Raw genomic sequence first — 24,032 nt, forward strand, 5'->3', positions numbered from 1 at the left:
GGCTTAATTTGGAATTCTTGAAAGAGATCTCCCATTAATTCCTTCTTTGAGTCATTGGCAGATTGCTGGGATAACAGTCTGAGGTTGCTGTCCTCTGATGGAGGTTCCAGAGCTCTATGTTTGTAGCTTGAGGCTAGATGACAAGCTGTAGACCAAACCTGAGAGACACCATTATCACAGCAAATACCAACCCCGGGATGTGCATTTATCTCTGTGACCTTCAGTGTGTCTTCTGCGAGTATTTGTTCGCTTCTCCCTTTTTTTCATTGGACTCAATGTGAAAGTCTCTGAATGCTGTGTTATTTATGTTTTTGAACATAGTGCTTGACACATAAGTATTCTGGATTTCACTGATTGGTGATCTGGTGAATTTGTGGATGAACAAATCAATGCAAAGACTGAATTGTATATTGTCCTACTAATTAATGGCAGAATTCAGGCATGGTTTCTCGCTGGCATGTGAGAAGAGTGAAGTGTCAAGACGCTGCCCTAGCAGAGCTGCCTGGAGTCGCTCAGTGTGGACTCTTCCTTACTGAGAAACCCTCTGCTTGGAAGTGATCTTAGGACCCAGCCTGTCCACGCTGGGGACATGCTGTCCAAGTCTGACACCCACCTCCCACCCCTAGGTCTGTCTGCTCACCATCTGCTGGCCTCCCCACGCATCCTCACTCATGCTTCAGTCTCCTCAGGGCCCTCTTCTGGCTTCTCTGAGGCCCATCCTTGCCTTTCCAGTTTCTAATACAATGTCATGGAGTCTGTACAAAGCCCAGACAGTTCTCTTCTTGACATAGAAAAATGTCAATTATCTTTGCTTGAAAAATACATGATCTACAAAGTGCTGAACAGTTAGTCTTTTACAGAAATGAACATTAATTCCTGTTTGCCTAAGAATTTAGATTAAGTTAGAAAGCTTTTAGAAAGTCTAATAAAAAGCCTACACATATTTACTGCAGTGTTTGTTAATTTGAAGATGAGATCAGTTAGCTGTATCATTGATTACTGATTAGGAACTTTGTTGAAGACCGACTCATGGACCTGTCTGCAGTGACTCCATCTCACCAGTATCTGTCTTGTGAATGCCCCTTCCTAGCTGGACAAAGATGACATGGTGTACATGGAGGCATACGACAGGCTGCTGGAATCCTGGCTGACGCTGGTACAAGACGACAAGCACTTCCATAAAGGCTTTTTCAGCCATCACGCAGTCCAGGTGTTCAGTTGCTACATTCAGTGCCACCTCGCTGCACCCGATGGCACAAGGAATCTGGTGAGTTTTAAGCCAGGTTATAGTTAAAAATCTGTTTCCTCGTGGGCTCTCGTTGGTCTATTTGTCCCATCACACATGATACTAGAAATTTAGGGTGAGCTCTTTCCAAGGACTTGCTGAGGGTGCCAGGTGGAGAGCAGGCATCTATGCAGGTTCGTGTTTCATGGGCTGTGGCTTCTGGTTCTCCACTTCTCTTTAGTTCTCAGTCACCTGCTGTGTCTTGCTGGTTGTCCAGTGACACCCAAGGGGCGGTGGCTCTTAATAATGTCAGAGCTCCTCAGAGACGACAGGAACTCCACTCTGTGTGGGGGGTGGCATGTAGGTTTGCACTGGCCGTGTTTATCTGTGATCGGCGGGAGTGGTCAGGCCCCCACTTCTTTCTCTTCGAATGTCCCCCCTTTTAGTAACTGGGCGGGCAGGCGGGCGTCTCCAGCAGTTGCACTTGAAGGTGCTCCTTCTTGAAGGTCCTGAGGTTCTGTTCCTCAGCACAGGAACAGGCTGGGTCCTAAGATCAGCTCAGTCTTTATTTCTTTTGTCAATAACAGACTGCCAACGGAGTGGCCTCTCGGGAGGAAGAGGAGATCAGTGAACTCCAGGAGGACGACCGAGACCAGTTTTCTGATCAGCTAGCCAGTGTAGGAATGCTAGGACGCATTGCTGCAGAGCACTGTATCCCTCTCCTGACAAGGTACACACGGTCCAAAGACACCCCATGGAGCAAACACCCTGTAGTCACATGCCCCGGAGAGCTTTAAGTGTTTAAAGACTGTAAACACCCCCACCCCGGGCACAGCACATGGAACAAGTGGACAGAAATGCACTCGTGGTGGCGTTCCTTGGCTTGTACATTTGGAGCCCAGGCACCACAGCATAGATGGCAGACAGATTATGGAAAACGTGGTATGAGAAACATTGGACCCATATCAATAAACACTTGGAATAACTGGTTTTCAAATGCCTGTTGTAAACCTTGATTGTTTGTAAAGTGATGTTTTAATACTATGTCGTAAACAATAAATCACAATTCTTATAGCACCATGAGAACATTGTGTATATAATAAATATTTCTGTATATGTGCTCTGTGCTAACATCTGAATCCACGCTGTCAGTAAATGAGAGTGGTAAGTCACTCTGGTCTTCGCTCTCCGAGCCTCATGAAGGCGTTGGTGTCTTCCCTCTTGTAGTCTGTTAGAGGAGAGAGTCACGCGGCTCCACGGGCAGCTCCAGCAGCAGCACGAGCAGCTCCTCGCCTCGCCCGCCTCAGGCTCCACCGACAGCAAGACGTTGGACGACCTGTACGAGGACATCCACTGGCTCATTCTAGTTACAGGTCAGTTGCTTGTTTCTTGGACTTTGTTAATAGCAGCAGTTCTCATGTAGGGTTGAACTTGAGACCTGGACACAGCTGCCGTGTGTTCCAGAGCAGGGGCACTTTCCTTACTTGTCCCGAACCACATGTTCTGGGTGGAGCTCAATGCGGCCCCTGCGTTAGTGCTGTCAGTAGGTCTCACTGTTGTCCTTGTTGCTGTTATTAATACTATGGCTGTTAATTATCACCCGGTCTTAATCTGTGAAGAAGCTGAGACCTGGAGACTGGCCCTGGCCATGCTAACATTTGGAGCCAGAGTGCTGGTCCTGTCAGTCTGACTTTTTCTTAGGGTCTTCTGTAACGATGTTGTCAGTGTTTCTGTATTTTAAATAATCAAAGGGGAAAAGACCTTACTGTTTGGAAAGGCATTCCCAAATATTGACTTTTTATTGAGGTAATAGAATTCATGTTAATTTTGCAGAATATATTACCAGAAATTATTTAAGGGTCATAGAGTAAAAAGCCTACATGTCAATATATGAATTATAAAATTGGTGAATAAAACATTTGTCCTTTCCTGTATTTTTGAGGATTAATTATCTTAGAAATAGAAAGTTTCTTCTCATCAAGCTTGAAATTAACATATTAACGTTTATTACTTACTTTTACATCAATTTATATGATGTATATAAATCAAAACTGAACGCATTTATAGTGCAATTTGATAAATGTAGATTGTTAAGTGTTCATTTTTAATTTTTTTTAAACTGAAGGCTACCTCTTAGCTGATGATACTCAGGGAGAGACTCCGCTAATACCTCCAGAAATAATGGAATATTCCATTAAGCATTCATCTGAAGTTGACATTAATACAACACTTCAAATTTTGGGATCTCCAGGAGAAAAGGCTTCTTCCATCCCAGGGTACAACAGAACAGATTCTGTGATTAGGTAATATGACCTCTATAGCTGTGCTCTTGTAATTTATTCTGTTTTATAAATTCTGAGTTGATGGGTAGATGACTCAAGTGACAGACAGGTTGTTGTCAAGCTGACACATGAAAGAAGATAAAACTTGGAGAAGCCTTGAAACAAGCAAGGATGCAGGTACTCTGTGCATTTAAGCAGCGTCACTCTGCTGGGGACGGACAGCGTGTCCAGGGCCGAGGAAAACAGTGTGAGGTTACTCCAGGTGCAGCGAGGCTCTAGGGGGACATCCGGGCTGATTCTCACAAACACATCCCTTGCCCACTAGAAAGCAGTGCTAATGCGGGCTCGGGCACCCGAGTGAAAGCACCAGGACTGGGGAGTTCTTGGAAACCAGGTGGATGTGAGCGCATCCTTGCTGTTCAGGAAGCTGGAACGTCTTTCCAGGGGCGTTTCCACCTCTTACAAAGAGGAAGTGTTTGTCCTCAGTATGTGACCCTTGGGAGCCCTGTTACAAGATAGCAGCAGCCTCCAGAGAGAAAATTCACTGTGATCTTTCTAAGAGCAGTGGCAGATCTTCCATTAATTCTTGATAGTGAGGTTAAGGCGGGATGAACCTCAACTAAATATCCTCCTGAAAGCAGATTTGAAAACAGCAGTTTAAGTTTCAGCATCTTTAAATTTAGGTGGCAGGAAGAGAGAATAATGAAATAATATTGCTTCTGTCAGTTGCAAGATCAGTAACTCAAGATGCTGCCCTTCATTCTTTTTATTTTCATGCAAAATACATAGATACCACTTAAACTTCTGCAATGAAAAATACGATTTTTAAAACATTAAACTGTTAAGCAGACGTCAGGGAAATGTTTGGGAATTTATTTCCTTTATTGTTGCTTTCTCTCATTGGAAATAAAATACCCACACTTTACTGGAAGAGTCTTCTTTCTTCCTTTTGGAGTTGCTGTAGGCCTTAGGTGAGTGACTGGTTTGGATTGGTTTGGTTCATGGGGAGTGTTAATTCCATGGTGCCATCCTGTTACTTTCCATGCCTTTGTCCCCATCTGGGCAGCACCCTCAAGAATGCTGTCCTTGTATTTTCAGTGCTTTTTCGATTCTTAGCACTCTTGGGTATCAGAGTGGGGGCAAAACATTTTGGTATCTGAGAGCACAGACTATGGAGGGTTGACGTGGGGGTGGAACAACAAAGAATCACTATTGTTTTTCAGTCCAGAGAATTAATGTGAAATTGAGTGGTAGGAGAGAATCAGGCCTTGTTTACTAAAAAAGTAGTTCACACTTCTTGAAGAATTGATCATTTGACAACTGTTGAATCCTTACTATGCACCAGACACTGGTCTAGACCAAAGCAGACAGAGGCGCCCATCTTCCAGCTCCTCATGGGCAGGAGGGAGAAGTAGGAAGCGGGGGAAATTGTTAGCCAGCGTAGGAGCTGCGGGAAGCAGACAGGGCCTCAGGCAGACCTCAGGGCTGCTGTCATGTCACGTGATGTCACCTGATGCCACAAACGTGGGCTTTACCTCAGAGGCAGCGCGCGCGTACCCTGCTGTTTTAGAAATACCTTCCATTTACTTACATGAATGTGTGTTCTCAGTGCTTATATCCATTGAAATGAAAAGCAAGAATCAAATTAAACATAATATGGACTAATTTAGAAAAAGAAAACCCACATTTATCTTATTCAGATACATACATCTTTGTGTATGTTAATTTTTTAAATTGCAGTGTAATTGGCCTACAATATTATATGAATTACAGCTGTACAATATAGTGGTTCACAATTTTTAAAGTTTATGTAACATTTATAGTTATGAGATTTTGGCTATATTGTACAGAAATTTTTTTAATAAATGTGTTTAATTTAAATTGGCATTACATTTTGCTTAGTTGTATACTAGTAAGTATTGTAATGATAACTTAATCCAGAGGACATCTGTAGCACAGTCTTATCATGGGAAATTTTTAAGAATTGTATTTTAATATCTTCATATACTTGTTTCAGAGAAGTATATGGTATGATCAATAAAGTGAGTATAAACATTTATTGTGTTAGGATAATATTTTATGGGGAATGAAATAGAAGTAAAAATTTAAGGAGAAAAAGAGTATAAAGTTTCCAACTGTTAAAAGAACAATTTGTTTATTTTTCAAATGAATGATGGTGGTATCAGAATTCTATGATAATTAAATTCCAGTGCATACATTCAAGTGGCCACTGTAATTACTTAGTTCAGATTCTGTGAAGCTGCAAATTTTATCATTTAAATAATGGAAAAAAATTTGATATGCCAGCTTAAAATGGGTTGTGAAATTGTTGGGTTATTTTTGTTCATATACTGTCTAACTTTTATCACTGTCGGCATAGTATTGTGTGTGTGTGTGTATATATATATATACACACACACACACATATATATATATAGTGAGACGTAAGAGGTTCTGGGGGCAAGACCTTAGAACCCATGTGGTGTGGGGTTGGGGGTGGTGTCACAGGCTCAGAAGGAGCCAGGCAGCAGGGAGCAGCCACGGCAGGAGGTGCTTCTTGGTAGCCAGTTGGGTGAGGAGCTGAAACTGTCCACGAGCTTCCATGTAGCGAGGGGGTTTCTGTCCTGAGAGGAGCAGTCTTGCCCCGGCACTGAAGCTGCTGAAGTGGTGTCAGGATGGGCTCCTCCCCTTCAGTCCTTCGCTGCTTTGCCTTTTAGCCAAAGTCAAGTTAAATGGACATCGCTTGTGTCCCCTCCCAAATACAGAACAAGACTTTTTTTTTACTTACCCGCATATCCTGCTGTGTTAATACTACACAGGATATGAACCCCGTAGTGTTCAGAAAGGATCATACATGCAGAACTTTTTTTGAAAAATGCCATTACTAATTAAGTTTGTTAGAAAGTAAATAAGAATGTCAGAGACAAGACTCAATATTCAGATGAGTCACTTAGCTGTGCCCATACCGTAAAATAACCAGCATGTGAAGATAGAGCAGTGCCAATAGTGGGAGTTTTAAGTTGCATTTACTCTGCGCGGTTAACTTCATGCACTTCTCCATCTTGAATCTGTACATGGTAGATTCACGTGTGCTCTGTCCCAGCAGAAGGTGTCTCTAGCCATGACTCTGTCTTCTTTCTTCCTGCTTCCTGAAAGATCAGCAATAAGACAGAGACACAGATGTGTGTCTCCAACCCTCTTGAAGACAGTTTCAGAGAGCTGAGAAACAGAAAAGGGCTTTTAGGGAAAAAAATATGGTTAGACAGCCAGTAAATAAATAAAGAAGTACATGACCTCCTTTTTGTGCCCACAGGCTGTTGTCTGCCATCCTGAGAGTTTCAGAAGTTGAGTCTCTGGCAGTAAGGGCTGACCTCACACACCTGCTAAGCCCTCAGATGGGCAAAGACATTGTCTGGTTTCTAAAGCGCTGGGCAAAGACTTACCTCCTGGTGGATGAGAAGCTGTACGATCAGGTCAGAATGTGGCACCGCTTGACTGGGTTTGCATTTATGAGGACGGGAGTTAGAGAAATGAAAACAGTTTTCTTGGTGATTTTCTTATCAACATGTGAGTAATAGCCAAGCGTCTTCCACACTGTGTGGACAGTGTGCTGTTTTATTAACTTTTCCTGGAGTGCATCGTGTGATTCTACATACTTTAAGCTCTGTGAAGTTCAGAGTACTATTTAGGAATGGATTAATTTACGTTCTCTGCATTTGATGTAAATATGTGCCTATGTTCCTGGTATGAGAATAGGTAAAGCTAACAGAAAAGCCACAGTGGGGAACATCTGTGGGTTAAGGGTGTCTTTCTGGACTTCAGGAAATGAATACCTATAGAAAATTGGTGCAAGGTACTTCAGGCTTAATGCTAATTTCAGTTTGATTTCTCTGTGGGTTTTTCTTCCTTTCTTTTTCAGCAGATCTTTCTGACCTTAAAACATTTGTTTTCTCTCTGTAGATAAGTGTGCCGTTCAGCACAGCATTTGGAGCAGACACAGAGGGCTCTCAGTGGATTGTTGGCTACCTCTTAGAGAAGGTCCTGAGCAACCTCTCGGTGTGCAGCAGCGAGCAGGGCCTTGCGGACGACACGGTTCAGCTGCTTGTCACGCTGGTGGAGAGAAGAGAGAGGTGAGCAGATACTGACCTCAGGCACTGCCGCCTGAGCTCCGCCCATCAGGTCAGGAGAGGCTTTCCCACTGACGGACAGTTGCCCGGTCCTGAGGTCCAGGCAGACCCTGCAGTTTTGGAGTAGTGTTTAAAACAGGGGTCCCAGCCCTCGGGCCATTGAGGGGTACTGTCCATGTCCTGTTGGGAACCTGGCCGCCCAGCAGGAGGTGAGCAGGCTTCATCTGTATTTACAGCTGCTCCCCATTGTTGGCACCACTGCCTGAGCTCTGCCTCCTGTCAGGTGAGGGGGCAGGAGCACAAGTGAGATGCACTTGAATCATCCCCAAACCACCCCCAGACCCCGCAACTGTCTGTGGGAAAATGGTCTTCCACGAAACTGGTCCCTGGTGCCAAAATGGTTGGGCACCACTGCTTTAGAAAATGTATCAAACCGTTGGTACAAATGCAGAGAGGTCGCTCCCACATTAGGAATAGAGTGGTCTAATTTGAATTTTCAGGTATCCCATTAGTATTACCCCATTTTAAAGATGAGAAAAACTGGTAATTTAACAATTATTTTAATTTCACAGAATAAAATTTTTAGTGTGTTCTACAACAAATTCTGAAAATGTTTTCAGTTTTCTTACTCCGTGGGTCCGTGGTTGTGATTACTCCTGTCCTTGGCTGCTGTTTGTTGAGTTCTCAAAGTTTACCAGGTGCTGCTCCTAACATTGCACGTGCGGCATCTGCACGTCTCATCAGTCTCAGTCATGAGGTTCAGAGCTGTTATTCCCGTTATCTTTATTTTACAGATGAGGAAACTGGTAATTAAGAGAGATTAAATAAATTTTACCTTGACAAATGGCTAATTGGTTTGAATACAAGACTTCCAAGTCTGTACCAAGTTTACCATGCTGGACTTTAAAAAGTAGTTAAATCCAGTTGTTTTCCACTTTTGTTACTGAGTGTCCATGCAGGGTAAGTAAGTAATGCATCTTATATCTGTCGTTTCTCCCTGCAGGGCAAACTTAGTCATTCAGTGTGAAAACTGGTGGAACTTAGCCAAGCAGTTTGCAAGTCGAAGCCCACCTCTGAATTTCTTGTCCAGCCCTGTGCAGAGGACGCTGATGAAGGCGCTTGTCTTGGGAGGGTTTGCACACATGGACACAGAAACCAAACAGCAGTACTGGACAGAGGTAACGGCCCCCCCTTACCTGCATGGCATCTCTGTGTCACCCATGAAGTGAAAGTGAAAGGTGCTCAGTCATGTCTGACTCTTTGCAACCCCATGGACTATACAGTCCATGGAATTCTCCAGGCCAGAATACTGGAGTGGGTAGCCATTCCTTTCTCCGGGGGATCTTCCCAACCCAGGGACAAACCCAGGTCTCCCGCACTGCAGGCGGATTCTTTACTAGCTGCGCTACCAGGGAAGCCCTGGTGTCTCAGTGTCCACCAGGGAAGCCGTGTCACCTGTGGCGGTTCTGAAATAGCCCTGTTTCCAGATAAGGTCGTGTTCTGAGGTGCTAGGGGTTCAGACGTCAGCATTTCCATTTGGGGGGATGTAATTCAACCCATCCTAAAAGAGATCAATCCTGGGTGTTCATTGGAAGGTCTGATGTTGAAGCTGAAACTCCAATACTTTGGCCACCTCATGCGAAGGGTTGACTCATTGGAAAAGACCCTAATGCTGGGTAGGATTGGGGGCGGGAGGAGAAGGGGACGACAGAGGATGAGATGGTTGGATGGCATCACCGACTTGATGAACATGGGTTTGGGTAGACTCCAGGAGTTGGTGATGGACAGAGAGGCCTGGCGTGCTGCAATTCATGGAGTCGCAGAGAGTCGGATACGACTGAGCGACTGAACTGAACTGAATTCAACCCATGGGCTTCCCAGGTGGTGCAGTGGTAAAGAATCCAGCTGCCAATGCAGGAGACCTATGTTTGATCCCTGGGTTGGAACAATCCCCTGGAGGAGAAAATGGCAACCCACCCCAGTATTCTTGCCTGGGACATTCCATGAACAGAGGGACCTGGCGGGCTACAATTTATGGGGCTGCAAAGAGTCGGACACATGACTGAGCACAGCACAAATGCAATTCAACCCAAGCAGCCACCCTGGACACAGTGTCTTATATAAGAAGGTTTCAACTGGCACTGAGAGTTAGCAGTGTGTCATCTCTGTGATTGGATGCTCTTAGTGCTTGAGTAAGGGCACAAGAACAGAAGTAGGCAATGGTCTGACTTCAGAACCAGATCAAAAACCAGCCCAGTCCCATGTTTCTATTTAAATTTATTATCATACGTGTAGCTTTAAATAGTGTTAAGACATCCTCTTGATGATTACTCATATTTACTTGTACCCAGGGCAGGCCTCAGTATCTGGAGTTATGGTCTGTGCCAAGAGGAGTTGGAAAGGAAAGAGACAGACGCAGAGCTTATTGATCTTCACCCATAGGACAGAGGTTGGCAACTGCAGCCCACAGGCCAAATCTAATTGCTGTCTGATTTTGTAAATAAAGTTTTTTTGAAATACAGTCACGCTTAATCTGGAGAAGGCAATGGCAACCCACTCCAGTCCTCTTGCCTGGAAAATCCCGTGGATGGAGGAGCCTGGTAGGCTGCAGTCCATGGGGTCGCTGGGAGTCGGACACGACTGAGCGATTTCACTTTCACTTTTCACTTTCATGCATTGGAGAAGGAAATGGCAACCCACTCCTGTACTCTTGCCTGGAGAATCCCAGGGACGGGGGAGCCTGGTGGGCGGCCGTCTCTGGGGTCGCACAGAGTCGGACACGACTGAAGCGACTTAGCAGCAGCAGTAGCAGCACGCTTAATCAGTTACATCTTTTCCTTGGCTACTTCTGCACTACAGTGAAATTATTATTGAGTAGTTGGGCCAGAGATAGTATGTCCTATGAAGTAGAAAATATCTACACTCTGGCCCTTTATAAAGTAACTTTTTTTTTCCCCTAATGGAAAAGAGATGAGAATAGTAGCAGATTTCTGTGAATGGCATTGAGGAAGTCATGTTTTTTTTCTTTTCTTCTCAAATTACTGAAGGAAGTAAGATGATCGCACGCACTTACATGCTTTTTCATAAACAGTAACTTCTTTATTTCAGTTTTATTGGGATGTGATTGACATACATCACTGTATAACTTTAAGGTTTGCGGCATAGTGGTTTAACTCACATATGTTGTGAAGTGGATTGCTGCAGTAAGTTTAGTTAGCATCCATCATCTCATGGGTACCAAAACAGAAGAAGCAACTAAAGAACATTTATTTTCTTGTGATGACAACTCCTGAGATTGCCTCTCTTAACCTTCCCACATCTCCTACAGCAGCAGTTAACTGTAGCCGCATCATGTATCTTATACCCCCAGTGCTTCCTCATCCTATAACGGGAAGTTTGTGCCTTTGACCGTCTTCCTCCCTCCATGAATGAATGGCACGATTTCCTTGTTCTTACAGCTGAGTAGTATTCCGCTGTGTGTATGTACCTCACCTTCTTTACCCGTTCGTTTGTCTGTCGGTGGACACTTTGGTTCCTGCCTCGTCTTGGCTGCTGTAAATGAAATGGTGAACATTGGGTGCATGTATCGTTTTGAATTAGTGTTTCTTTTTTCAGATAAATACCCAAGGTGGAATGACTGGATCATGTGGTAATTCTAATTTTAATTTTTTGAGGAACCGCCATACTATTTCCACAGTGGCTGCACCAACTCGAGTTCCCACTGACAGTGCATGGAGGTTCCCTTTCCTCCACATCCTCACCGGCACTTGTTTCTTGTCTTTTTGAGGATGTCCACTCTGACAGGTGTGAGGTATTTCACAGAGTTTTGACTTGGTTTTCCTGTTGCCTCATCATGTGAGCACCTTTCCATGTGCTGCTGGGTGATTTGTTTGCCAGAAGTTAGGATCATCTTGTTTTCTGCGCTTTTTTGCCACCAACAATTAGAAATGTGGAAATGTTGTGAATATTTGTCCAAATTGAAAAAACTTGGGAGTCATACGTTTAGAAAACCCATGCTTTATTTTCTAGGTTCTTCAGCCTCTTCAGCAGCGGTTCTTGAGAGTGATAAACCAGGAGAACTTCCCGCAGACATGCCAGCAGGAGGAGGTGAAGCAGGAGATCACGGCCACGCTGGAGGCCCTGTGCGGCATTGCTGAGGCCACCCAGGTGGACAACGTGGCCATCCTGTTTAACTTTCTCATGGACTTCCTTACCAACTGCATTGGGTTGATGGAAGTTTACAAAAACACGCCAGAGACAGTCAACCTCATTATAGAAGTGTTTGTTGAAGTTGCGCATAAGCAGATATGCTATCTTGGAGAGGTGAGTCTTTGTTCCCTTCCAGATCAGAGCTCCTGAGAGCTGTGTAACAGGGTAACAGACACTTCACACTGAGTGAACATTATTTGAAATAATACTCTTATGCCCCCAAAGCATTGTCCAAAAAAACTATTTTCAAAAGAATTCAGAGTTCAGAGGATGGCACATTGAATGAATGTAAATTCTTGTCCTAAAAACATTAATGATTCGTCATTTCTTTTGACTAGTATTTTACTCTTTATTCAAATGAAGACTATTTGATAAAACAGTTGGATTGTGGTAGAAAATTATAACCAAGTTCTCTGTGGTGGAACCCTAGGACTTAGAATCTTAGGTGGCGATTTGTGTCTTTGTTTGTAATCAGATGAATGTTTAGACAGACTAAGTTCTTTTATATTCAGTCAGCAAAGATGTTCCCGATTTGTGTTTTGTTGTTGTTGCTGTTGGATCAAAGTGGTGGTTTAGTCACTCGGTCGTGTCCTAGTCTTTGGGAGCCCACGGGCAGTAGCCTACTAGGCTCCTCTGTCCGTGGGATTCTCCAAGCAAGAATACTGGAGTGGGTTGCCATTTCCTTCTCCATTAGATCAAAGGATCCTGCTCAAAAGTGAGGTTTCATTTTGTAAATGGTGTTAAGTGTCATCACAGGTGCGTTGTTCAGTGGTTAGGCCAGGGCTGTTTATTCTAATCTTCAGTACTCTGTACTTCTGCAAGTTAAACCATTTTCAATCTTAAAATAAAACTTGTCATACAAGAAGTTGAAGTAGTAAAGCAGTTCTGTTGCCAAAATCATACTGTCTTTCTCGTATGTATTATCAAATGCACACAAAGTGTCAAATTTTATGTTAGAATACTACTAATACTTTAAATGCAACTGTAATCTTATGCTTTTCCATTTTTATTAATGCTTTAATATAGTTTAAAATAAGTGCTAGAGCAACTATCAGAATTTAGAGTAAATTTGTTATATCCAAATTTAAATCTTCTTTGATATTTATGTTTGTTTCCCAGCCAGGTTCTCCCTGGTAGCATAACTTCTGCCTGCTTTTTTCCAGTCCAAAGCTATGAACTTATATGAAGCCTGCCTCACTCTGCTGCAAGTGTATTCGAAGAATAACTTGGGGCGGCAGAGAATTGATGTCACGGCCGAGGAGGAGCAGTACCAGGACCTTCTCCTCATCATGGAGCTTCTGACCAACCTTCTGTCCAAAGAGTTCATAGATTTCAGCGACACAGGTAACGTGTGCGAGGCTTCAGTGTGGTCTCCCCCAGGAAGCTCCGTTCACACGGTAGGCAGTGTTGGTCTCTGTAGCTGTGGGGGCGGGGTGGGGGGCCCAGCACCCTGTGTGCCGGGCTCTCCTCTTCCAGGGACAGCAGTGCTGGTGTGTGCCTTTCACAAGGTTCCGATTGGTGCCAGGCATGCTCCTGTCCAGCAGCATGAGGGTGGTACCACTGCTTACTCACGTGAGAGAGGAGGAAACGGCACAGGCTGTGCCACTTGCCCGAAGGTGCACAGCTAGCAGGTAGCAGGTCTGGTGCTCACATCCCTGCGTGGGACTCAAGAGGCCATTGTCTTCAGAGTTAGCTTTATTGACTTGCTCCTCTGTGTCCTCTGAGGTATGCCTAGGGAGCCCGAGCCCTTGGTCAGTACAGCTTGGGAGCCACTGAACTTGGGCGCTGGCACACCACTCTGTGAAGCCCTGCGCTGGGGCCTCCCCACCAGCAGGACCCGGGGGAAGTCTGTTAGCTGTGCTGGGCCTCCCTCACTGTAGAGGGCATGTGATAGTCAGCGCCTGTCCAGTCAGGTGGGATAACGATGAGCTGCAAGGTACTTCTGGTACCTGTTCTCATCACTTGTGGTCTCGTCACCTCCGCTGTCACAGGCCAGTGCATCTGGGTGATTCAACCTCGTGGGTACTGCTGTCTCCTCTTCTCAGAAACCTCCCACCTCCTGGGCTCAGCACACCTGACACTGGACACTGCTCTTTGCACTGATCACTTTCCTGTCCACTCGCCAGTGGTTTCTGGCAGTCTCTGCCCTTGTGTCAGGGCACCGAGATGACGGGCCTCCACTGCCCACTGTCTCTAGGCCTGGCTGCTCACGCGGGTGTCGGTCCTGGTGTTCCTAATTCCTTCAGGCTGGCACTGTGTCACCTTTTCTAGATCAGGTGACCCTGTAACGCCTCAAGCTGTCCTGACCTTTCCCTCAAAGGGTGTGTATGACACGACTTGCTGAAGTTCAAGCACTGTGCCCATTGGTGTGTGGACCACAGTGCGCAAGCCCTGAACCCTGACTAGAGTTGAGAACTGAGGTTGGGAGGGACAGAGAACTTTGTGTGAAGGGCATTCAGAGGGGACAGAAGACCCCAGGCTCCCCCAGGAGTGAGCCGTGGAAAAGAGATTATGGGTCACTGTGGACGGGCAGGTTTTCAGAATAAAAAAGCAAAAGGATTAAAATCATAATAACATGTTAGAAAAGAAATTGAGGCCAAAATGCTCAGGGTTGAAAGTACAAAATAAGGGTAAAAAGAATAAAGGTGGGTAGAGTTGAAATCTAGAAGAAAAAAAATGAAGACAGTTGAAGTACAAAATGATAAAGCAGCAGCGTTAGCTGATAATACAGATGGTAAAATTGGAAAGAATGTTTTTAAGTGATTATTTTAAAAATAAAGATAATAGGTGAGATAAGATAGAAAATATTCTAATATTATGAAATAAAATTAATAACACACTGGGTGAGATATCAAAGCACATTTGAAAGTGAGCCTCTGAACAGCGTTCCTGGGGGAGCCCATGGCTGCAGAGCCAAGTCCCACAGTCCAGGCCCAGAGCCTGTCCCATGAGCAGGTGCGGGGCACAGGGAGCCCCACGAGCAGCCCAGGCTTCCTACCAGTGGGACCGAGGTTCAGCAGTACCCGGCTGTGGACAGTAGGATCCTCCCAGATAGAACTGAGCCTCTGGAGAGAAGGACAGGATTACACTGAAAACATGGTTTTTAAGCCGAGGTGGGTTGTTTTTTTTTTTTTTTTAACCCCATTTTTTTTCCTCCCTGTTGTGAGTGTAATATGCTCATAGTAGAAAAGATGTGAAGTATATAGACCGAAAAATCACCCATACTTTGACTTAATCCAGAGTCAACTGTTTCAATTGCTTTTTGCTAATTTCTCATTGGGTTATTTTGTACAGTTTTTTTTCTGGTCATAGTCCAAATATAATTTTATATTCTGCCTTTTTCATTGTTAGCTTTTCCCTTGTCATTAACACATCTCATGACTTGCTCATGGCTTCATGTTAACCCACCTGTTTTCCTAATATTGAACATTTGAAATACTTACAGTTTCTTAGATGTTTATTTATGGATTTTGGTTCTTTATCGATTTAGGTCTTAGGAGTCGTAGTAATTTATGCCTCATTTTTGGATTAAGAATAATAATTCTTTGTCATATTAGCAACTTAAAAAAAAGCACCTCTATTTTATGTAATATTCCAGTATTTTTCTCCATTCCTTTTCAGCTTAGAAAAATCTCACGTACCTAGGGGAAAAATGAATACTGCTATGGAAATAATTTACTCCACAATGTGACCATTGTGTCAGTGGAGTCAACATTACTTTTCAAAAAACGTCGATGAAGCATTAGTTTTACTGTCATCGCTGTAGAATGATAATGTCAATGCAGAATACCTTCACCAGTGCTCAGACCCTTAGAGCGGGGCGGGAGAGGAGGACCGGGTGTCAGTCATCCTTCCGTGGACTTGTTTTGTCCTGGGGGCATGACTCCACTTTCACTGTCAGGCAGGAGAGCATATCTGTCTGTTGATGTTGCAGCTGTAAGACCACGTTGTTGTCACATTGCAGATGAAGTGTTCAGAGGTCAGGAGCCCGGGCCAGCAGCTAGCAGATCTGTGTCGGCGGCCGACGTTGTGTTATATGGAGTGAACCTGATCCTGCCCTTGATGTCACAGGACCTCTTGAAGGTACGTGAAGAGAGGAATGTGAACGTTGAAACCATGCATGCTTGCACGTGAAGGTTCGGGATACTTGGGACACAAGTGCACATCTGATTTAATTAAGGGGCCAGTACCTGTGAAGTGTGCATGAAAACAGAGCCTATGTGTTGCTGTGCTGTGTCCTTCACACCTGTGCCTGCCCCAGCCCCGTCCTCATCGGTCCCTCGGTGCCAGGGAAAGACTGGGTCTTCTAGAGACCAGGTGCTAGTGTTAGCTGGTTGCTTGTGTTCAGCAGATACAGTAGGTTGTGTGTGTATAGATGTACATGTAGGTGTGTCCTCTGGTACTTTCCCAGCACATGCCCAGGCTGAGGGGCTGGGCAGCAGGGTACATCCCAGCCGCTCCTGGACAAGCAGATGGAGAGAGCAGGGCTAACTCAGCTGGTCACGCTCCCTGTGTCTGACTGCACTGGGCCTTGTCTCCTCTCACCAGTCTATGTCGAGGGTGTGCTTGTGATGCGACCTCACACCCCTTCTGCCCTGCCCATCCCAGAACCATCCAGGAGTAGGAGGGAGAGGAAGAGGGGGCTGGGTGCTACACAGAATAGGGGGGCAGACCCTGAGGGGCGTGTGCATACACAGAATGGGCGGCAGACTCCGAGGGGCGTGTGTACACACAATGTGGGGAGACCCTGAGGAGTGTGTGTACACAGAATTGGGGGGGGCAGACCCTGAGAAGCATGTGTACACAGAATGGGGGTGGAGAAAGACCCTGAGGGGCATGTGCAGTTGAGGGTCAGGATGAGAGTTGTTAGTTCCCAGCGCAGGATCTGTTAGTTCCTAACGTACTGGCTTTATTGTAACTGTTTTTTACATCTTATTTGTGTCTTTGTGTTTTCTGTATCCTGAGTGTGTTTTAAACAAACTGTTAGAAGCTTGATGCTTAATGCTTTATTCCACTAATGAAAACAGGTATCATTGAACATCTAAATATTTAATATTTCCTTTTCAGTTTCCAACTCTGTGTAATCAATACTACAAATTAATCACATTTATCTGTGAGATTTTTCCTGAGAAAATTCCACAGCTTCCTGAAGATCTTTTTAAAAGTCTGATGTACTCACTGGAACTAGGAATGACATCGTATCCTTTAAATGCGTGTCGTGAGCACTTGGCACTGGGGAAAGAGGGTGCTTGAAGAAGCATTTTCAGGAGTTGTACTTTTCCTTTTGTTGTTCAGTCTTATTTCTTGAAAAGCAGTGTCTCTTAGTTACAGTGATGCTGTGTTTCTTTGTGAATTTGCCTTACTTTGGCCTCCTTTCGCAGATCCCAGGGTCTCTGGTCCCTGGTCCCAGAGTCCTGTCTGACGGAGCCCAGTCAGTGGAGTTGGGCCCTGTTGCTGGCCTCCGATCTTAGCCCCGCTCAGTTGTGTGCATTGCAGTCAGAGCACATGGAGACCCCCAGTCCTGGGCCCCAGACCCGTGCGGGCAGGCTGGGTGGGACACAGTGGGGATCCTTGTCTCTCACCTTACTCAGCAGACTCCCACGTACTCACTCAGTGCGCTCACTTCTAGAATAGCCGTCCACTGGCTGACAGCTCTAAGTGTTGTGTTCTGAGTCACGGCTCTCTGCTCCTTGTTCTTTGACCGTGGTGATCAGAATGAGTTCGGAGGTTTGCCAGCTGTGCCTGGAAGCCTTGACTCCGTTAGCTGAGCAGTGTGCAAAAGCCCAGGAGACGGACGCGCCCCTCTTCCTGGCCACACGGCACTTCCTCAAGGTGAGGCGCTGGGCCTTCCCGCCAGGCGGTTCTGATGGCTTTGTCCCTGACAAGGCTGTCTTTCTTTCCACCGCGGTTTCTGGAGCTCAGCTTCCTAGCTTCCTCGGCTATCACTCCTCTGTCGCTTTGTGTTCTTGAAATTCTACGTGGTGACTGTACCAGGAATTCGATAATCAGATAACTTCATTTACCACGGCAAGCAATAACATCTTCATGTTTGTCCTTGGGTTTTTAGAAAACCATTTTCTTTACTTTTTAGAGTTACTTAATAAACAGGAATAACTACCACCTTCTTTTTCCCTCTTAGAATGCGGAGGGACTGAAGGGTGGTATGGTCATCCCATGTCTTTATTGAGAGATGTTCCTGTGTCTTTCAGCTGGTGTTTGATATGCTGGTTTTGCAGAAGCACAGCACAGAGATGACCACTGCGGCCGGTGAGGCCTTCTACACGCTGGTGTGCCTGCATCAGGTACTGGTGTGTCCCTGGGCCTCTCCTGGCTCATGTGGCGGGGGTGGGGATGTTGGACAGATGGGCTGCTTGTTCCTCAGGGAATGGGCCTCCGTGCGTCTGCTCCTTTCTTGAAGCCTTGTTCTCAGTAGCTCAGGCGTTCTCTGTGTTTATCTGACAAGCTGTTCATAAGTAGTTATTTCCCTTTTCCACTGTCATGACTATCCTTTGCTTGATGGCTACCCTGAAACTTGTCCTGAACACCTGTGCTGGAAGACATGGTCTCTGTCCTTGAGGAACTTGCAGTTTTGCAAGGAAACCAGTACCTGATGCAGGAGCCTGGGGACCCTGAGGAGTCTGCGCTCGGGAAGCCTGGAAAGCCGCAGTGTGTTGTCTCCTAGGACAGGGTGGACAGCTGTGGGTGGTTGGAGCCTGGAGGGCATGTGCAGTGCCCCCTTGACAGGGCGGGATATGGGGGAATGCAGGGGTTGGGCTGGCCTGCCCATCTTCCACGGCACCCTATCCCCCTTCCCAGTGGAGGGGGTGCCTGTGGGTATAGGGGAGGTACAGAGGCTGTGCATTTGCTGGGCCTGGGACCCAGGGTAGGTTTTGAAGAGCTTCACATGCTACTTAAAGACCACCTTCCTGCAGCATCTGGCTCCAGGGGGCTCAGGGACTCTTCTCACCTCTGCCACGCGTGGTGCCCAGCCGGGGGGAGGGGTGCTCCTCCATCACCTGCTTCCTTCCCTCCGCCATCTTCCCTCCACCCCTGGACATAAGCCGTTACATCTTGGTGGCCTTTCAGAAAACACAGGCACACATTGTAGAAAAGAGGGCAGGGCCTCAGGCTTGGCTGGTCTGGCCCTAGAGCCACTGCCATTCCTGTGACTGGGGAAGTGACGTGTGTTTGTGTGTGCTCTTGTCTTTGTGTGTGTGTGCGCATGTACTCGTATGTGTGTGTGTACACTCAATCCCTGTGCACAGGCCCGCCTCCTGGGGCCAGTTAGGCCAGCTCCCTATTGGGGGGTGGGGTGGGGTGTGTGCCTCAATCCTCTTGTCCAGATGGGTTTAGCATCTGGCCTCCCCACTTTGGTTCATAATGTCCCGAGAAACTCAGGAGAAGGAGTAACAGCAGCTTTTTTCATGGTGCTTATCTTAGAAAGCTGCCCTGCCTGCGTTCCATTAACCCACACCCTGTTGGCCATGCCAGGCTGTATTGTGGAGGACGTCACAGGCAGGGAAGCCACGCCCACTACCGCCCCACGCCACTGAGCACGGAGCACACCTCCCTTCTGCTGCAAGGGAGGCCGGGCCATGCCCCTCCTGGCCCCCCGCCCAGGTCCTGTCTGCACTTGGTGCATGCGCTGTGTCGTTGCTGTGTGGGTCAGATTTCTTCATTGACCTCCAGGAAACCTGGGAGTCAGCTTGAAGACTTAGGGCCCAGGAGTCCACCATAAATCTACCCACCAAGAGTATCGTAAAATGCAAAAAAAAAAAAAATGCTTTTAAACAGCAGGGAGAGGTAGCGGCACAAGGTAGGTGATCCTTTGGGCTCTGGATGTGGGTTCTTGGGCTCTTTCTTGCTCAAAGGCCTCTGGTCTTGGGTATGTCCTTGCCTCTCTTTGTGGAGAGCTTTTGTCTGTAAAGCAGGGGTGTCAACAGTGTTTGCCTCACAAGCTTGTTACACAGCAGTGAGTTACCAGTGGAAAAGCTCAGAGCAGGAAGTGTCAAGGATCAGAAGAGTTGCTGGCCTGCCTTTTGGACCCTGCAGCCCACTGATTGGTGTTTTGTGTAGTGTCTGAGGACAGTCATGCTCTTATGTACTTAGCTTACGGATGCTCTGTGCCCTTCTCTCTCCAACAGGCAGAGTACTCTGAACTGGTGGAAACACTGCTGTCGAGTCAGCAAGACCCAGTCATTTACCAGAGGCTAGCTGATGCCTTCAACAAGCTGACCGCGAGCAGCACGCCCCCTGCGCTGGACCGGAAGCAGAAGATGGCCTTCCTGAAGAGTTTAGAAGAGTTTATGGCAAATGTTGGTGGTCTCCTTTGTGTAAAATAAACAACAGAGCTTTATGCTGTACCAGACCCTTCCTGCGAAGTGCACTGAATTGCTGAGAGTTGACTAGAGTCTTGTCCTGTTCATCAATCCCATGGCCGCTCGGACTCTGGAGAGCCTGCCAGCTCGGGGTGTGATGTGGGGAGAGTCGGCTCGAATTGGCTTCTGCTGTAGGCGTCAGCCGCTATGCGGCATAGGGCTTGTACTTTGTCAAATGAAACTCAATATGTGTGCAAACACACGTGGGCACCAGGAAGTACATCCCCAGTGCCTTTTCCCTCTTTGACAGAGCATCAGGTGGCCGCCAGCATCCAGTCTTGTCATTACAAACAGCTGGATGTCTGCTCAGCCACTGGCCATTGACGGCACATCACCGAGGAGCTGGTTGAAAGGGTAGACCCTGGGGCCCAACCGTGGACCCTCAGAGTTTGTTTGTTGGACTCTGGATTCTTCATTTTAACAAGCTCCTCTCCTCTGCCACCCTGCAGCTTTCAGTCAGTGCGGGAGACACTGAATGCTTCTAGCGATGTGCCCCCCACCCCCAACCCAGTCCAGTCCTTTCCTGGGAGGGGCAGGTGCTCTGACCAGAGAAGGGCACCAGGGTGGGTGTCTGTGGCCTCTCGTTACCCCCTGTCTGTTGGGTCACGGCAGCCTGACCACTGCAGGTCCCGTGAACCTGCTCTGATGCCTGAACCAGAGGAGGAAAACGTGTGTCTATTTTTGTTCCATAAAAATAACTTTAGGAACTGTAGCCATTTCGTTGCCTTAATTTTAAGAAGAAATTACAAAAAGGAGCAGGTTGTTTTAGTAAGCAATCAAGTCTTGACACTTAAGAGTTGGTTTAGGGTGTTGGCTGCTATGAACCCAGGGCCCATTCGATTGTGTTTTTGTGGTTTTATGGGTGAAATGAAAGGCTCATTCATACCTAGTCTAACTTTCTGAATACGTTTCTGTTTCTGTCCACCCTTGTGGCCCGTGGCTGATACTCTGCTCTGAATGGCTTGCTTAAGCAATAACTTTTTAAGGATGTGAATTGCTGGTTCATACACACACTTAAATGTGGGGATGTCAGAGCAGTAATTACCCTCATTTCACAGGAGCCACGTGAACTTAAGAGATTAAAAAGTTCACCTTAGATCCCTTTTGATTTTTCTAATCAGGATTTGTGTACTGCTGTCATGCTCCCCTGAGCCCTGTGTGCCAGCTCAGATCACAGAAAGGAAAGCGAGCTTACGACCAGCAGGCATGTGACCCTGGCCCCTGTGGGTCAGGACCCACAGCACAGTCACCGAGGATGCGTGCGGTGCAGGGCCCTGCGCTCCGGTCAGTTACAGGCCCCCAGCCTGTGCAGGCACTGCCAGACACAGAGCAAAGCCTCAGCTTTTTGTGGAATGTTCTCTTATTCGATCATGGCTGATTAACAACTGAGGTGGAGCAGAAACGTCTCAGACGTCTGGGGAAGCTGGTGTCCTCTTCCAGAAGTACATGTATGACCACCTTCCTGAGACACTTGGAACAGTGCATTTACTTTTAGGGTTCGCTTTCCTTCCCTTAGAGAACTTGAAGTCAGAGGCAGCAGGAGTCACTCTGTTTGTAGTGTTCTGGTGTTCCAGTGCCCTCAGGCCCAGCAGTTGTGATCTAAATACATCCCTGTCCCTCTGCCTAAGGGCGCCAAGATGCAGCGGACCGGGCCAGTCCTCTGACTGTGACAAGACTGTACTCAAGTTGTTATTAAAAAGAAAGATAAGTGGAAAGGACTGCCTTGGTAAACAACAGGGCATCTGGACAGAGATGTCTGCTAAATTTGCCCATATTCTGACACAATACTGTGTTTTCATTAGGAACCATTCAACTGAAACGAGAGTTTCTTCAGCTTGGACCAAATGGTACTGAAAGTATCATAAGACTGTGGGTTAGTGGCAGACTGGAAGGACGGGCTGCCACCATGTCTGGGTGGTCGGAGCCAGGCTCTCTACAGGCGTTTGTGTGTTTGTTTTCCTGGTTGGATACCTGTTTAGTTTGGGTGTTGTGTTTTACTTTGCTATGTTTGTTGGTTTCCCAGTTTTGGAGGGTTCTGTTATAATGGTCTTGGCCGAGTGGGTTTCAAGAACGCTGGCTTAATTCTAGTAAATTGATTTTTACTATTAAAACTGACTGTCGTCAAAGGAGTTTTAAAAGCAAAAACATTATTTGTGCCCCTTTTTTATACACTTCAAGGGACACCGTTGCGTATTTGAGTTCCTACATGAGTGTGTTTATCCTTTCTCTGGTTCACGGACAGCGTCCTTTCACCTCCGCTGTCAGCTCTCTCTCCCTCGGTTTTATTTTCCTTGGCCCTTCCGTGTCTGCAGGCGCAGTCCCCGTGGACTCTGTGTATCTTTGCAGTGTGTATTCCTGTGACAACCTCTGACAAGCGTTAGCAGCTCTGTGGGAAGGACTGGTCAGTGTGCAGGTCCTGTGTGCAGTCCCGGGTGGCTGGCTGCCTGGGGCGCACCTGACAGCGTCTTTTCAACACAGTGATTTGGGTCTTCATGGGCTGGGAGATCATGGCATATTTCCAAACTTTGCAGTTTTTTTCAAACTAGTTTTAACAATTTAGTCTCATTTCCTTGTAAACAGTGTTTCTAACTATATTACATTACTCTGTTCAGAGGAGGTGGATACTACTTTTATTTTTTCTTCACAGCTTGCATTTCAAAACCAAACATCTTTCCCCCAGTCAGCATTACTTAACTTCCCTTACTGTCTTTGGCTGGATTTTCTCTTCTACCAAAAATGTCAAGTCTTTGTATTTCTGATGTGACCATATTCTCCATGTCTGTTAATACTTGTATAAATCCCTCAAGTACTGAAGGAAACGAGTTGTCAGTGTCGAGGATTTCAAATTTGAGTATCTTAATCTGCAGGGTCTGTTGTGCCCTTAAAATATTATTTTCATAATTTTACATGTTTCTGTTTGTCACCTCTGCTGTTAGAGGTGTTGTCATTAGATCTTAGCTGTCTCTGACAATGATTCTTGTTATAAGTTCCTGAATAAAATATTAACTGTTCAGAAGAAGAAACCTCAGTACTTCTTAGGGGTTTTTCATAACCAGAGAATAAGGAACCAATTTGGATCTTGAGTTCTTAATACTACAATTTTCTGTAAATTTCTCTGTAAAACAGGATAGGTGATTTGAGGGTATAATAATAATGTTTTAAATTATTTTTAAATGTAAGTGGATATTCTCTGACTTGGTAATAACTATGTTCTGAAAACACTGCATCTAAGAATTCTTTAAAATTGATATTCTAAAATTTTGAAATATCCAACTTAGGTATATTGCTGAGCTGAAATTAGTTTGAAGTGCCGTAGTTCAAACTGAACTTTAAACATTTTAATTTAGATGTAAGAAATGTGACGTATTCCTGATCAGTTATGCTGGGAATCCATGACATTTAGCCAAAGACTGTATTTGGTTCAGGTAAAGATGAAAGCCTAACGATGGGCATCCGCTCTGTCCTGCACAGGACGGATGACGTGATCTGTTTCTTGCCTCCAGCTCTGTGCACGTGAGTCTTTGTAAAGGTGGATGCACAGTGACGGTGAGATGTGGTCCGCACGTCAGCCCCCACGGCTCTCACCCCAAACCATCTTCGTCCCGCTTGCCCTCTGTGGTCTGCCCTTCACCTGGTCCCAGAGTTCCCAGCACTGGAGAGCTTTTGGTCTTAGGTTTTCTTTTCAGTCTGTGTTCTTAGGCTCTCAGCTGTTAGGAGCGGTCAGAATGTACTGATGGCTGACCGTCCCAGCTTGATATTCAGCAGTGCGTCTGCGCTCTGTACCTGGCAGGGGTGTGCCCACAGTGTCTCA

The 24,032-nt window shown here is 46.1% G+C and overlaps 1 protein-coding gene across 3 annotated transcripts in view; it reads left to right on the plus strand.

Annotated features, from left to right (window-relative positions):
* Positions 1–20,211, plus strand: part of XPO4 (exportin 4) — a 90,670-nt gene extending 70,459 nt beyond the window's left edge. For 2 of the 3 annotated variants that reach the window (XM_081549020.1, XM_081549023.1), the window contains 14 exons: positions 1,091–1,267; positions 1,813–1,955; positions 2,453–2,598; positions 3,351–3,528; positions 6,821–6,980; positions 7,468–7,637; positions 8,638–8,812; positions 11,664–11,957; positions 13,007–13,187; positions 15,808–15,926; positions 16,911–17,041; positions 17,558–17,675; positions 18,053–18,145; positions 19,988–20,211. In XM_081549020.1, the coding sequence (XP_081405146.1) occupies positions 1,091–1,267; positions 1,813–1,955; positions 2,453–2,598; positions 3,351–3,528; positions 6,821–6,980; positions 7,468–7,637; positions 8,638–8,812; positions 11,664–11,957; positions 13,007–13,187; positions 15,808–15,926; positions 16,911–17,041; positions 17,558–17,675; positions 18,053–18,145; positions 19,988–20,185 (2,283 nt within the window). In that variant the 3' untranslated portion in view covers positions 20,186–20,211. The remainder of the gene's footprint in view (positions 1–1,090; positions 1,268–1,812; positions 1,956–2,452; positions 2,599–3,350; positions 3,529–6,820; positions 6,981–7,467; positions 7,638–8,637; positions 8,813–11,663; positions 11,958–13,006; positions 13,188–15,807; positions 15,927–16,910; positions 17,042–17,557; positions 17,676–18,052; positions 18,146–19,987) is intronic. The other variant, XM_081549021.1, reaches the window with a different exon arrangement.
* Positions 20,212–24,032: the final 3,821 nt, after the last annotated feature.

The sequence above is a fragment of the Giraffa tippelskirchi genome, chromosome 12 (genome assembly GCF_054371585.1).
Source record: "Giraffa tippelskirchi isolate mGirTip1 chromosome 12, T2T-mGirTip1v1.2.pri, whole genome shotgun sequence".
In the NCBI taxonomy this organism is placed as follows: Eukaryota; Metazoa; Chordata; class Mammalia; order Artiodactyla; family Giraffidae; genus Giraffa; species Giraffa tippelskirchi.